This window comes from Enhydra lutris, unplaced genomic scaffold (genome assembly GCF_002288905.1).
Source record: "Enhydra lutris kenyoni isolate GAN:26980312 unplaced genomic scaffold, ASM228890v2 scaffoldscaffold40, whole genome shotgun sequence".
Lineage (NCBI taxonomy): Eukaryota > Metazoa > Chordata > Mammalia > Carnivora > Mustelidae > Enhydra > Enhydra lutris.
Genome location: NW_019154124.1, coordinates 288,753 through 303,242, shown reverse-complemented (window position 1 = coordinate 303,242; position 14,490 = coordinate 288,753). Strand labels below are relative to the sequence as shown.

Genomic DNA, 14,490 nt, shown 5'->3' with positions numbered 1-14,490 from the left:
TTCAGCCTAGCTTCCTGGGAATCACCCTGCGACTACACAGCTTCATGGTTGCCAAGATTACTTAGGGATGTGTGCCAGCAACTTAAGACTTTGCTTCTGCCAAATGATTTTGTCGTAGGTCTGGGGTAGCACATTCCTGTTTTACACAATTAGCACATAGATTGTATGTGCTAAAGTGTACATCTTCTCAGCTATACTTTTTCTGAGTCTTTTCATGGCTCCTCTGCATATGATGATCACCTCAGTGTCAACCAACCGTGTGTGCTGGTTGGGGTATTTTGAGTCCCTGCTAAGCACGCACACAGCTTCAGCCGAGCACATGCTTGCTGCAGGAATGACCTCAGCCGCAGACCAGCAGAGCCCCTGGCCTTCCTGCTTGCACACCACGCAGCTTGTCAGCTCACCTTCGCATCGCTGCCTTCCCAGATTAACCCAGCTCCGTACACTGTGTGACTTTGGAACCCATTCACAAGGCCTCTCCTATCTGGAAGGAAACTTCCGGCTCACGATGCTCAGTGTGGGAGCTGGGGGAAGAACAGGAGCAACACAGACAAGTGCACTGCTGTTGTTCCTGAATTCTGTAGGTTTTCAGATATAAACCATTCTCAGACAATTGTGCAAATCGGACATTTCCCAACCCCCAAAATAGTCACTTTTGTTGCTCTAGCCTGGTTTTATTTCTAGCATTCATGGGAAGATTTGTTGACTATAAAGAGGACCTTGCTAACATTCATTTTTAAATTATGTATACTATATGTATTACTATGTTTTAATCCAATCTTTGGCTTTATTTAGAACTCCCAAATAATCCTAAAACATGTCAGCCCCATGAGGCTCAAATGCCATTATCTTGACAGGTGGGCAGTGAGCCTAGAAACAGGAAGACGTGGTGTGACCATCTCCTCAACTCGTTTCCGGGTGAGAAGGCATGTAATCTGCCCCAGTGTCTCTACAGCAGTTTAATAGGCTGGAAAGTGAAGCCTCCCAACAACGATGCCTTGTCTGTGTATTTTACCACAAACTTCTCCTGAACTTTGTGACATTATGAGGTTAAGATGTGGAACACATTTTTCTTAAGTTTCTCTCGTACTTACTCACCTGTACCAGATAGGTTTTTGGCTATAATGCAGCAGACACTCTCAGGAAAAGAAAATATCCTATTTGAGAAGATTAAAGCAACTGTGAGGCAGGCTGCTTCCTTCGTGTGAGTTGGCTCTATCCCTCACCTGCTATCCTGGTCTTCCCGCGGCTACTTTTTTTATGTCCCTTCCCTGATTGTGACAGTAACGCAGGCTTTTTTTAAAAAATGTGCAGAGAACAAGAATCATAGAACCTGTGAATTCTGTGACACATTACTGTGGACAGTTTGTCTCTCATTTTATGTTTGCACGTTCGCATAATTGTGGTCACATCGCTGATGTTATTCATATCCTGTTTTAAATTCTAATGTGAAAGTAAAAAAGTCATTTTGCTATAGAGATTTTGGAAGATCCAGAAATGATTGAAATCACCTGGTTATTTTCTTCTCTTTCTGATTTGCAAAAACACACGTATATATATGTTTTTATTTTTATAAATATGGTCTTGTGGGATATACAGGTTTTTCATTACATATTTGCTTTTGCTTGATAGCATGAGTATTTACGGAATTGTTGCCTATTACATAAATATAAATTTTAGTGCAAAATATTTCATGGAAATATAATAATTATTTAACTTTTCTTCTATTCTTAGAATTTTTGACTTTTTCTGGTTTTAGAGGAAAATATGCATGATGGAAAACAAGTACTATTTTGTCAGAGCTATTTCATGAATAAAAAATTGCTGGATGTAATGACAAATGTGTGCATTTGTGCAGGTCAGGTAAGCTCCATCTGTGCTATGCTGAGAATAGACCAAATGACAGAAGTGCCACCAGGAGGGGTGTGGGAGTCTGAGGATTAACCAGAAAGAGTTTTGTAAGATGGAGAAGGGGGCATGGAGGGTATGTACATTCTGGTGTTGGGACCCAAATCTCCAGAATTCGGTGGTGTGGTCACATAATATCCTGTGTCAGGTGGGGAGTTACATATACACCAGGTCCACTGATGATGTCTAAGCAAGAGGTGAATTTACAATGTACTCTGAGAAAGAGCTGTCTCCCACATATGCTGGGCTGAAGGAGTAACATGGGGCCCATGCTCACGGAAGCCAAAGCTCACACTGAAGTTGATGCTCTGTATAGAACAGGAGGAGTGAAGTCTATGGTGAGAATATGCATTGTGAAGTCAGACTGTAAAAGCCAAAGCAGTGATCTCTGTAGTAGAGTTTTGTTTCCCCAAGGCCTAAACAGAATGGATCCCAGGATTGGGCACAATCTCTGTTCCATGTTTGGGTGGGGTGTGGGTGTGGACACTTACTTTTTATGCTCACATCACTGAACAGCCCTCCTCTGCTCCACACCCTCCCAAACACATTTATCTGTTGTGCAAGTCTACTGAGCATAGCTCAGCCAGGCTCTGCAGTCACTTGTCCCTGTAGGGGACCGGCATGACTCAGTCTGTGAAATTCAGTGACACAGTTGAACTCAAGAGCCTCTGTATGTCCATGTGTTCTTGTGAGGAAAGAAGAACCTGCTGTTGTGTTGTCTACAGTCACCCTGTGTTAGTAACCTCATGGGCATGGGTCTCATGTCACCCTGCCTACACGGACAAAATGAGACCAAAAGTCTGAGCCTCAGTAAATCATCTGCCATGGAAAAGCACAGATCCCGGAATGTCGGGGATCACCTAGTGCTACAAGAAATCTCTGCTGTTTCCTTCAGAACAGTGTCATCGGAGTGGACTGAGTGTGCAGCAACTCAACAGCCCTGGGCATACAATCCTAACTCACATAGCAGCTATAGGAATGAACTTGGTATAAATAGAGGGACCCTCACCCACGCCAAAGAGTATATATGAGAGCAGAAGCATGTGTGCAGATGGATGTTTTCTTTCCAATAGCTGTGGCCTTTTGAAAATGAGCAAAGTTGGGTGTGGTTTAACTGTTCTTACTTCATCTTTCAACATCAGAGCCAGTGGTTGCAGAGCCCCAACCAGCAGGGGCCAGTTTGACTTCAAGCACTTCCAGGAATCAACCACAGTTGAAGGAGTACATAGCGCCCTCCTTCCACCCACACTGTTTCCAGGACCACCACCCTCCCCCTCTTTGCACCTCCCAGTCCAGGGCAGCCCAGGTCCAGTTGGGGAAGGAAAGTGCTAGAGAGTTGGAAGCCACAGGACACAGCGCCTGGGACCCCTAGCAGTGACATTAGCTCACACGGCTTAAGTAATTTGCTAGTTTCCTCTCTGTGCCTCCATGCTTTCCACATACAGAAATAGTTCCACATGTCTGAGTAAAGGCCCAGACATTTGTCCTAAGAGGTCTGAAGAAACTTTTGACAAGGAGTAGATCAAAATTAAATTTCCTTTTTTTTGTATCTTATGGATTTTATGTTGTTTCAATATGGGACCTCAAATTGGTTTCCAAAAGCACCTGTTTCACAAGAACTGATCCTGATTGTAAATAAAGAAAAAACCCTTCCCAATTTTAAATGAGATATTTTTTTAATTCTAATATATTAAAGTTACTACATTAAATGGATTTGTTAACAAAAGTAGAAAAATAAACAATCACTATCTTTTTCGCAATTACCACAAACTGAATATTTTATTTTACATCCATGTGTGTAGAAATATACACACACATATTAATGAGTGCCCTAGTTGTTAGTGTGTGCATGTGTCCGTGTGTGTTTCTCTTATTTCTAATGTAGAGCTGCGAACAATAGAGGCTAATGTTGTTGAGCACTCACAGGTTCCAAGGCAAGTTAACTCATTTTATCCACAAAACTCCAAGAGATGTGTCACTTTAACTCCATTTGACAAATGAAAAAACTATGTCACAGAGAGTTCAAGTAGCTATAGAACAAAGATTTAAGCCCAAGCATATGGAGTTCAGATGTCAAGCACTTAAACTCTCTGCCGTTCTACCTTTTCAGTGTTAGTGCAGCTCTCTTGGGGTTCTTGTGACATCAGGAAACATGGTGCCTGTGACACACTGGAACAGGTCTGAGCACAGCCACCAGTCATGCGACATGTTATAGTGTCACCACCAGAGGGTATTAAAACAAATGAGTCTGAATCTACTAAACTTTGCAGGAGAAATAACCTGGAAAACTTCACTGTCTGTGGCTCACCTAGGATCAGTGCCCCAAAGAAAGCATTATAAGGACTATCTCAGAGAAAGAATTAGAAATGTGGAATTGACTATTATTACAAGTGATGTTGAATTGGAAGGCTCAGTTGTCATGCTGTCCTTTACTTTGGACTCTCAATTAGCACTAAATAAATTACACAGAGGCCAGAGAAGGCTTTTGATTGCTTTTATTGTTCCTATTATGAAAAACACACAAATGTGAGGTAACAAGCATGGTGACTTCCAGGTTTACAACTAAAGGCTTCAAGGCAGTTATCTGGTTAAAGAGTTCAAGGAATGCAGTTGTAAGGTTTATGGTGGCTGTACCCAGAGGCATGGGGACTGGGTGGCTGGCAGCTTGTGGACAACAATGAGGGGGTGGTGCAGAAGACTCTGTGGATGCCCCCTGGCCCCACCCCGGAGTCATGGCAGAATTTGTTCTAGCTGCAGAGTGAAAGATTCTGTTTGCCCAGGGTTTGTAAACCTGTTCTCGGATAATGACACAAAAAGAAGACACATGTGAACTGAAATAACCCAATCTCAGAAAGAAGGCTCACTAGCTCCTCAGCAGACACTTTTAAAGACACTAGCCAATGGCAAGAAGTGACACCTTGTGCCACCATGTGTTAGGAACTCTTCCCACTGCCCCTGAGTGCTGGTCTCCCAAGCAGACAGATGGCGATGATGACAGAGTAGACCAGGCTCTTCAGGAGGAGGAGAACGTAGGTATAGTAGGCAGATGTGTTCCAAAGTTGCAGCTGCAGGGTGTCTAAAAGAAGCATTTCATTAATTTCACGTGTTGTTTTGAAAGGCTAGGACTTATTAATGGGCGAAGGGTGACTGCATACACCTCTGATGACTTAGGTTAAAGTGACACACTCACACCAGCGCAACTGGAGAATAAACACCTACATCACCATCTCCACCACGACCGTCCCCAAGACAACTCAGAACACAGTTTGCTGGTCAAGTCACTCAAACATCTATGAAATTCACCTAGAACTTTCCTAAGTAGTAAAAAGTAAGGCTGTGTTTATAACGAATGAATCCAATGGGAAAACGGCACTGGTGATAAATAGCTTTTAACATTCCTTCTTCCCTACCATGTTTCAAAGTAAGAATAAGAGGCAATATAAGTTCTGTAGAAATTTCATTGATAGCGATTAGTTTAAAGCAAATACAATATCTGGACTTCGTAACACATCAGAATTGTGTTTGGATCTTATAAATCTGACTCATGAAAAAAACAAGAGTAAGAGGCAGTATCCATTAAGTACAAACTGGCTGTTACTTATTTTGACAACTTTGTAGGTGAAGTTTAAACCTTATTTAATTTTTCAATAACCTATGAGATTATTATTATTTTTACTTCCTTTTTTACGAATAAACTGAGGACAGAGATAGAAGGGCTGATTTCATGCAACTAGCAAGTACCAGAAGCCAGATTTCAATCCCAGGAACACGGCATTTAAGAACACTTTCTCATCGGCGCTATATAATTCTGCATATTCACATGCAAAAAATAACAAAGACATCAAAATGATTAAGCAAAACTATAAATTAGGATGATGATAATGAAGATGGTGATGATGACGGTTAGAGTCTACAAGTCCCTCAATATTGGACACGGAGGGTGGATCAGCAAGGCTAGAACCAATCCTCTTCATCATTATCTTTGTTCATATGTGGGGAGAAAATGCCAGGAGCTAGTACTTATGATGTAGCAGCTAAGTGAGATACCTACGCTAGACATTTCACATATGTCACGTTATATCTTCTATGACTGAGTTAGGTGTTATTTGTGTTATTTTTGGTGTGTTCAGAAAATGTAAATAGTTTAGCCATAGTCATGCAACTGATAATTAAAAGAGTGGAGTTTAAGTCCACTCTGTGGCACCAGAAGGCCTGCACTCACACCCTTCCCCACGTGTACACCTGTCTCAGGGTCTCGGCTTTGGAAATTAGAGGAAGAATAGAAACTAAGTTAGTATATGATCTTTCGATTCAGATGGTATGGGATGAAGCCTTAGATCTTGCTGTGTGGTATGGAGACAAATAAATTTAGCTCATTGCCCTCCTGTGTAAAATGGGAATAAAACCCTTCACAGTGAGTATTAAGAGAATTAAACAAAATGCACTCACAGTGCAGCACACCTTCTGTATGAGAAGCTCTCAGTGTCAGTTCATGTTATTAACTAACAGCAAGAACAAATTTTTTTTTACCTAGAAGCAATCTGAAAAAACAATCTAGAAGTGATTGATATCCTGTTTTCCTCAGTCAGTAGTAACAAAGGTCACAGATGTGAATGAATTCCATTGTTGAAAGAATTCAGAGCACATCCCTGCACCCCTAATTTATAGTCCTCTCACACCCAAAGCAGCATTTACTGTGTGATGATGATTCCTGAGAGATGATGTATTGTCTTAAAATATCACTCAGTCTATTGTTCAAGATCCAGCCATTCTGAGGTTTTTCCCTGAAGCCAGGGCAGTTCAATGGTGATGTTGATGAGGAGGAAAAAATGCTACAGCAGAACATAAAGGCAAACATAGACAAAATCTTACCATTTTCACCATTCAGAGAAGATTTTGTGGAGTTAATAGCAGCAAGCTCTGAAAGAAATGAGTGCAAGTATTATTCAATTGTTCAAATCCATTATTTGTTGTGTGTCTGTGTTGTGGATAGATAGATGATACATAATTAGAAGATAGATAGGTAGATGATAGATAACAAATAGTAACCAGAGAAGAGAGCCTTTACTAATATGAGCTCCACAATTCCAGAATTAATTGTTCTGAGTCTGTATAATTCAGTAAATCAATTCAAAATTGTATTTCTGCACATGAAGATGTTAAACTTCATAAATTATGCATTTCTTTCATTTTTTCCCCCAGAGCTGGAGGGTAAATGCCTAAGACTATCTTGTTTTCCTTCTCTGCTCATAGCTCCTAGCACAGTGCCTACAGCAAAGTAGGTGTCGTATAAAAATGTGTTGAATGGAAAAATAACCAGAAACTGGCTGCTGTACAGTCCTCAGCACCCACTGCTGACATGAAGTGCTGTTACCAAGATGAATCCATCCAACCCTAGAATCACAGCAGAATCTTACATGTTGGAAGGAGTCTGGTTTAGGTCAATTTCCCATCTAAGCAAAAAAAAGCAGTCCTACCTTTCAAATCACACAAGCTTCAGTATCCCCAGATACCGCACATGATTTTCTGGAGTGGTGGTATTTGCAGATATGACAACAATATGAATGAAAGCTAATACTATTAAATGATTATTATTGTGCCAGACACTATGTTAAAGGTTCACATGTATGATGCCATCTGATCCCCCAGTTACACTGATATAAGCTGAATTTGGAGGAGTCCATCTTACCCAGAAGGAAATAAGATTTAAAGAGTCTATGTACCTTGTAAAATCATAGCAGTGATTGTTAGAGCCAGCCCTCAAAGGATGGTTGTGGGCATTTAGATGAGTGCGAGCATGTGAAAAGCACCTTGTAAAATACCCCATGAAATCTAACATAACTCCCCATTGTGCACTGTCAAACACCATCTATTCCAGATATCTTAGTCTTTCATCTTAGCAAATGGCCTTTTCATTACAGATGCTCATTTTTTTAAAAAAATCGTTTATTTATTTGAGAGGGAGGGAGCATGAGCAGGAGAAAGAGACAGAGGTAGAGGGAGAAGCAGACTCCGCACTAAACAGAGAGCCCAGGGGCACCTGGGTGGCTTAGTCAGTTAAGTGGCGTTCCTTGGCTCAGATCATGATCCTGGGTCCTGGGATCCAGCCACCCTTCAGGTTCCTTGCTCAGTGGGGATCCTGCTTCTCCCTCTCCCTCTGCTTGCTTGTAGCTCCCCCTACTTATGCCCTCTCTATCTCTCTCCCTCATCCTCTCTCTCTCTCTCTCTCTCTCTGTGTCAAATAAATAAATAATTAAAAATCATTTAAAAAATTAACAGGGGGCCCAATGCAGAGCTCAATCCCATGACCCTGGCTGGGATTAAGACCCGAGCCAAAGGCCTGTGCTTAACTAACTAAGCCACACATTCGCCCCTGAATGTGAACTTGTTTGCAGGGATAGAATGAAGACCAAGTCACATTTAGAGCCATCTGAACACACACAAAAAATGAGTTGTATTTACCTATAGTGTAGAAGACAAAACGAAACACAAAAGCACCCAACATACATACAAAGACAAAAATCAGTAAAATGATCATTGAGCACAGGATACAGGAAGAGAGAGTTGCAAGGCTCTTTTGTTTTACCCTTTTTCTTTTCTTTATTCTTTTCTATTTCTATATACATATATACACGTTTTTATCAAAAACAAAAACAGGGATGCCTGGGTGGCTCAGTCAGTTGGGCATCTGCCTTTGGCTCAGGCCATGATATCTGGGTCCCAGGATCTAGCACCACATCAGGCTCCCTGCTCAGCAGGGAATCTGCTTCTCTCTCTCTCTCTCTCTCAAATAAATAAATAAAATCTTAAAAAAAAAAAAAGAAAATTCCATGAACCAGTATTAGAAATCTGCTATAGAATTGCATTAACAGAAATGCCTCATTATCTTTGTTGCTATGAGAAGAACTTGGAGACATTCCTTTCAGAAATGCTAAGTAAAACACATCATATACACAGGAACTTCTCCCTTACCATAATTCTCACCATGAAACCTTACTATACTTTTTACTTTTCTCTGCACACTAGAGAAGTCAAAACCTAACAGGATACTTGAGCCAAGGGGTTACATTAAATTTATGCCTTGCTCATTTGCTTCCTTTCTGTTAGTTGTAGAAATAAAAAACTTAGGGCTGATTTATAATCTAACTTAAGTTAGTATTAGGAAAACATATAAATAAATACAATGAATATAGGAATAAATTCATCCATGTTGTATTTTCAACAAGCATTTTCACTGGCATAATTTCATTTGATCTTCATCATAGGTCAGGTAAAATAAATGTTTAACACGAATTTGGTCATTGGACAAGCTAGGAATCTGGGAAATAACAAAAATTCAAAACTGGATAATTTTAAAAATTTAACTATTTATAAACCTATTCATGAGTCAGGCATCATCCTATCTAAGAAGTAGAGAGGAGCTTCAAAGGTCAATAGGAAAGAGGTTTTTCAAGATAGGGAGTGAAAAAGAAATTATCAGCAAGGAAACCATTGGCTGAGGCAAGGTCATCCTCCTATTGGGAATGGAGGCAATCTGTAAACCTCCTAGTGTGGACCAGGAAGATCCCATGTCCACTCACTAAAGGTTGCACTTCTGGGTGTTGACTCTGCAGCTGGGTAGGTATGAAGACTTTAATGACTTGTGGCCTTAAGCTAACAGTATATTTTGAGCCTGTGGTTTTCCTTTGTAACAACTCTGCCTTTTGATTAGACTCTCAGCTGAACGGAGAGATGGGTTCTAAATTGAAGGCATTAACACCACTCTCAGCAACTGCTCTGACATTCTCACAGTAATTGTTGTTCCTCTGGGTGATAGTAACAGGTCTTAACCTTTTTACTTAACGCTTGTGATATTCAAAGGTTTCAACTTCAGCTTTACAATTTTTGAGTTGGTCATTCTCTTCATTCTTTGTAATGTTCCAGTCTTAGATCATTTGCTTGGAGATTATTGGCTTTGAATTTGCAGGTGAAGCTTTTGAGAGGACATAACAAACCAGCCAGATTATTATGATGCCTCTAAACAGGATAATTCCTCATGTTTGTCATAGTCCCCAAGACTGGAAGCAACTAAAATCAAATAAGTAAGAAAGACCCTATTAAAGGAGTAACTCTGTTAAGCCACATGGCTTGCACCGATATCTGATGTTATTGGGTTTTAATTTTCCCAATAGTGTTCAACTTGGTATAGAACATGGTGTTGCCTACAGCAAAGATCCATCTTGCTCAGCCGAGTCATAATCAAGGACTATTTTACTTTCAAGAATTGCTTTGGTCAGCATCAAAGGGTTTTGTTTGTTTGTTTGCTTGTTTGTTTTTTGTTTTTTGGGGGAGGTTACGAATTGCTTTAGGAGGGCTTCTGCAACAACTTCAAGAATGAAGGGAAAGGTCTCGATTGTACTTCTTTATAATTATCCCTCACCGAGGAAGTAGGGCCAGCCAAAGGAGTGAATCCCAGTGGCTTCTTAGTAATTCCTAACTAACTCCCAATATAACTTTATGGTAATCAACCAGTGAGATGTCTTATTGACCTTGAGAGAAATTAGGACCAGGGTTATATTTTCTGCTAGGTAGCTCTGATTCCAGAGATTAGGCCTCTTGGCATTGACCTGGGAGATACAGGCCATTGACAGAGTAAAGGAAAAGAAAAGAGGGAGAAAGGATTTCATATATAGTTAAAGTATGAAGCTTTGAACCCCTGTCTAGATGAAAGCAGTCTATTTGGATGTCAGCTACTTCTCTTTCCCTCAGTTTGTTTCAGAAACACCAGTGTCTGGGCAGGACTAGGTGTCAGGTGGAGACTTCTGTAGCTCTGGAATGTGTACAAGGTTCAACTATTATTTTTACAGCGGGAACACTTGGTAATGTCCCTCTTCTACTGGAAATGTCCAGGCTATCTTGCTCTGATGTTGGGTTTTAAATACCTAATCACCAGGCTGCACCTGTGACTGAGAGGACCCTTTAATTGTGCTTTGAGAAGATTTCTGTAACCTGATGATGACAGGCTTGAGCATGAGACACTGAAGACTCACATCCAAAGGATCAGCAGAAGTTTGTACACTGAGACAATTCCAGGAAGTTTGCAAGGTTTTCCTAGAGGCTCCTGTGATTTTCCCTGTGAATTATGTGCCCTAGTCACTGGAGATCACAGAAGGTGTCCCCCAAAGGGGAAACCCATTTTTAACAATGTCTTTGCAACAATGAGGACATCAGCCTCTTGACAGACAAAGGCTTAACCCCACGCAGAAAATATACAAACAATGACAAGGGCATATTGACAACATGTACCAACCGGTAGTGTAATGAAGTCCAGCTACAGGTGTTCAAGGAACCCAGAGGGAAGGGGCATGAAGCCTCCAGAAAGTAAGCAGTTGTTCCAGAATTATGGACCTGACAGGTTAGACAATGGAAACTGTTTTTACTTTTGAGGTCTCCAACCAGGTGGTTACCAAGCCAATTTCTCAAAACACAAAAGGAGTTTTAGATTTGCAATTTGGGCTCACCTAGGTGGCCCAGTCCATTAAGCATCTGTATTCAGCTCATGTCCTGATCCTGGGGTGCTGGAATCAAGCCCCATTTGAGGCTCCCTGTTCAGTGGGAAGTCTGCTTTTCCCTCTCCCTCTGCCCCACAACTCAGTCTACACCAAAGACTAAAAATTATGCACACATTAGTGTATGGCCAGTAAGAGATGTTACTGAGCTCTGACCAAAGAAGACGCTTGTGCAACACCAATTCTCCTGGACACTTCCTGAGGGTTCCACCTGGGAACTCGGTCTGAAAGTTTAGGGGCTTGGTTGTGTGCAAGGTCAGTTGGCTTCTGGGCAAATATACTAGATCAACAGAGCTAAAAGGAAAACATGCTACCTCGACTTAACAATAGCGTAACACTCTGCCAGCCAAGCTGGCCTGCCCTGTAAAGCAAATCAATTACAATAGGAGTTTGAACAAAAAGAGAGTGGAGCGTAGAGCCAAGAACTCACCCACAGCCATTGGGTCAGGTGAGAAAGATCGTGAATTCAAAGGACTCACGGTCACCACCTCTGTGTTTCGCTTTGTCTCTGAATGTCCCTGGGAGTCCATTTCAGATTCTGTCACAGCCATCAAACCTGTTAAAGAACAAAAATTGGAACTAAGTAAATGTTAAAGACCTAATAGCGTTATTAATCAATGTCTTAATGAATCACTCCGCATCCCATCTAGGAAGTAGAGGGGAACTCAAAAGGGTTAGAGGAAAGGAAACCTTTTTAACAATAGAGAGGGAGCAGAAAAAAAAATTCTTAGCAAAGAATCCATTGTTTTAGGCAAGGTCACCTTCCCAAAGGGAAAGAGAGGATCCATCAGGAGCCATTCTGGGGCTGATCAGGAAATGCCCATGTTGACTGGGTAAACGTTACTCTTCTGGAGGGTTGAAATTGTACTTGGGTTAGGTATTAAGTCTTTGTTTAGTGACTTGGAGCCTTAAACTGAGTGTTACCATTTTAGGCATGTGGATTCTTTTTTCTCCCCCAACGTTCCAAGAAGACAAAGATTTACTTTGGAAATTTAAACTTGTATATAGAAAGCTCTTCACAGTTCCTATTAAGTGTTTGTTTCCCACTGCTTAAAAATTGCTTGTGAATCACAGAGAAAAGTATAAACTGGCTACTTCTTATGAGCCTTCTGTAACCTTGGTCTGTGATGTTTATTCCAGGATGGACTGAATCTACTGAGTTACTGGATCACCGTGCGCTACGGGACTTTCAGTTGGCTGCCCACAATGTCTAAACTGGTGTCTACACCAATGGGCAGTCATTGGGACACCACGCCTGCATTATACCTGAATCATAAGGGACCCTGAGTGATTAGGAAAAGTCTATTTGCATTATGGTAATGATCCTGATTGGGATAGTAGTTCATCCTGCATCCCTTCCAGCCTGGCATTCACTAGGACTGCAATAATGTTTGCTGAACAGCTTTACTAATGGTAAGAAATATATTCATTTTGTAGAATGAAAGAAACTTTATACATGTGAGCCTCACCCAATCTTTACTTATGACACTTCACCTTTTTCTGGTATATAAAATTCAAATCTGAAAACCTCAAGATCATACTAAAACCTCAGTAGCCAAATTACTATTTCAGGTTGAGCTGTGATTCGGCTCCATTAAATGAACACCATTTTGTGCCCTGTAACTCATTGCTGGTGGGTCATACTTTGAGTAGAGCAAGATTAAAGTGAGAAGGACTGTGATGCTGAGAAGAATATTCTTGAAAGATATAGAATTGTTCTTCTTTCCTGATCAAGTAAAATCATGAAAAGTGAACCTTCTGAACATTTCATTTTAAAAATGAGGGGGGCACTCTGGGAAAGATGGCAGAGAAGTAAGAGACCCTGTTTCAACCAGTCCCCTAAAGCGAACTAAATATCTACTAGAACACTCTGAACACCATGAAATCGGCCTGAAATATAAGATTATACACTTCTGGATCTGTACAGGGGCAGAAGATCATCAGTGGAGGGGTAAAGCAGAGTGGGTGTGTTCGGACTGATATCGGAGGATAAACAGAAGGGGAGGGAGCCACCAGAAGCAACACATTGAGAAGTAATACAACAATATGAAAGTGTCCTGTGCTTGCAGACCATCATTAACTTGGAGTCTGGTTAAAAGTACACAAAAAGAACAAAAGGTCTTGAGGAGCAATTGGTAGAATTGGGCGGCCACAGGCACGAACCTAAGCCCACGGTTCGAGGGTGGTCACAGCTTGTGCCCACCCAAGCCTGAGAGAGCCCGACAGGGGCTCCTGCCAGTGGTCCCTGAGCCTGCAGCTTTCCAATGCTTGCACCACCATTGGGGCTGGGTACACCCCAGCCCACAACTGAGAGAGCCTGGTACAAGCTCCTGCTTGAGTTCCCGGGGCCCATAGCCTTCCATGACCTGCACTGCCACTGGGTCTGAGGGCACCTAGGATGGGCATGGACTCCAGACAGTTGGCAACAGCAGTCACCAGAATTAGGCTCACCTGGACCAATATTGCTCACAGTTTTAGGGCACGGGAGTGCAGAGGCAAGTGTGGGCCCCAGGACGACCACTGAGGTGGTGGGTGGGAACAGGCAATGCCAGTGGCAGTTTGCAGTGTTCAACGGAGTTTGCAGAGGGGAAGTCTGTGTATTCTGAATAATCCAGAGGGGAGTAGACTGAGGCTTCTCTCTGAGGTGGAGGTCTGGGTATGGACAGTTTACGGTGCACTAATCCTCCAAAAAGCCACAAAAAGCCATGTAAGAACAAAAGCCTCCAGACAAAAGCTTGAAAAGCTGGTTTCACAGAGCCCAGCCCCTTGACAGTTGACAGGGCAACTCTGCCCAAGCAAGACTGACTGAAAAATAATGCACAGACCCTGCCCCCAGAAGACAAGCCAAAAGAACGTAGGACAATAACCACAGGATCTCCATAAAACTGTAAAACCCCAAAAATAGGGGAAAACAATATATTAAGACCCCATTATTCCCCCCAAAACTGTATATTTCATAAACACAATTTTTAAAAATTTGTTCTCATTCTTATTCTGTTATTTTTTTAACTTACCACTACAACTAGATGTTTAA

General features: G+C 41.6%; 1 gene segment (V, D, J or C); it reads right to left on the bottom strand.

The window, feature by feature from the left end:
- Positions 1–4,434: 4,434 nt before the first annotated feature.
- Positions 4,435–14,490, bottom strand: part of LOC111155279 — a 48,542-nt gene continuing 38,486 nt past the window's right edge. The window contains 3 exon segments of the C gene segment in view: positions 4,435–4,984; positions 6,781–6,828; positions 11,887–12,012. Coding sequence covers positions 4,842–4,984; positions 6,781–6,828; positions 11,887–12,012 — 317 coding nt within the window.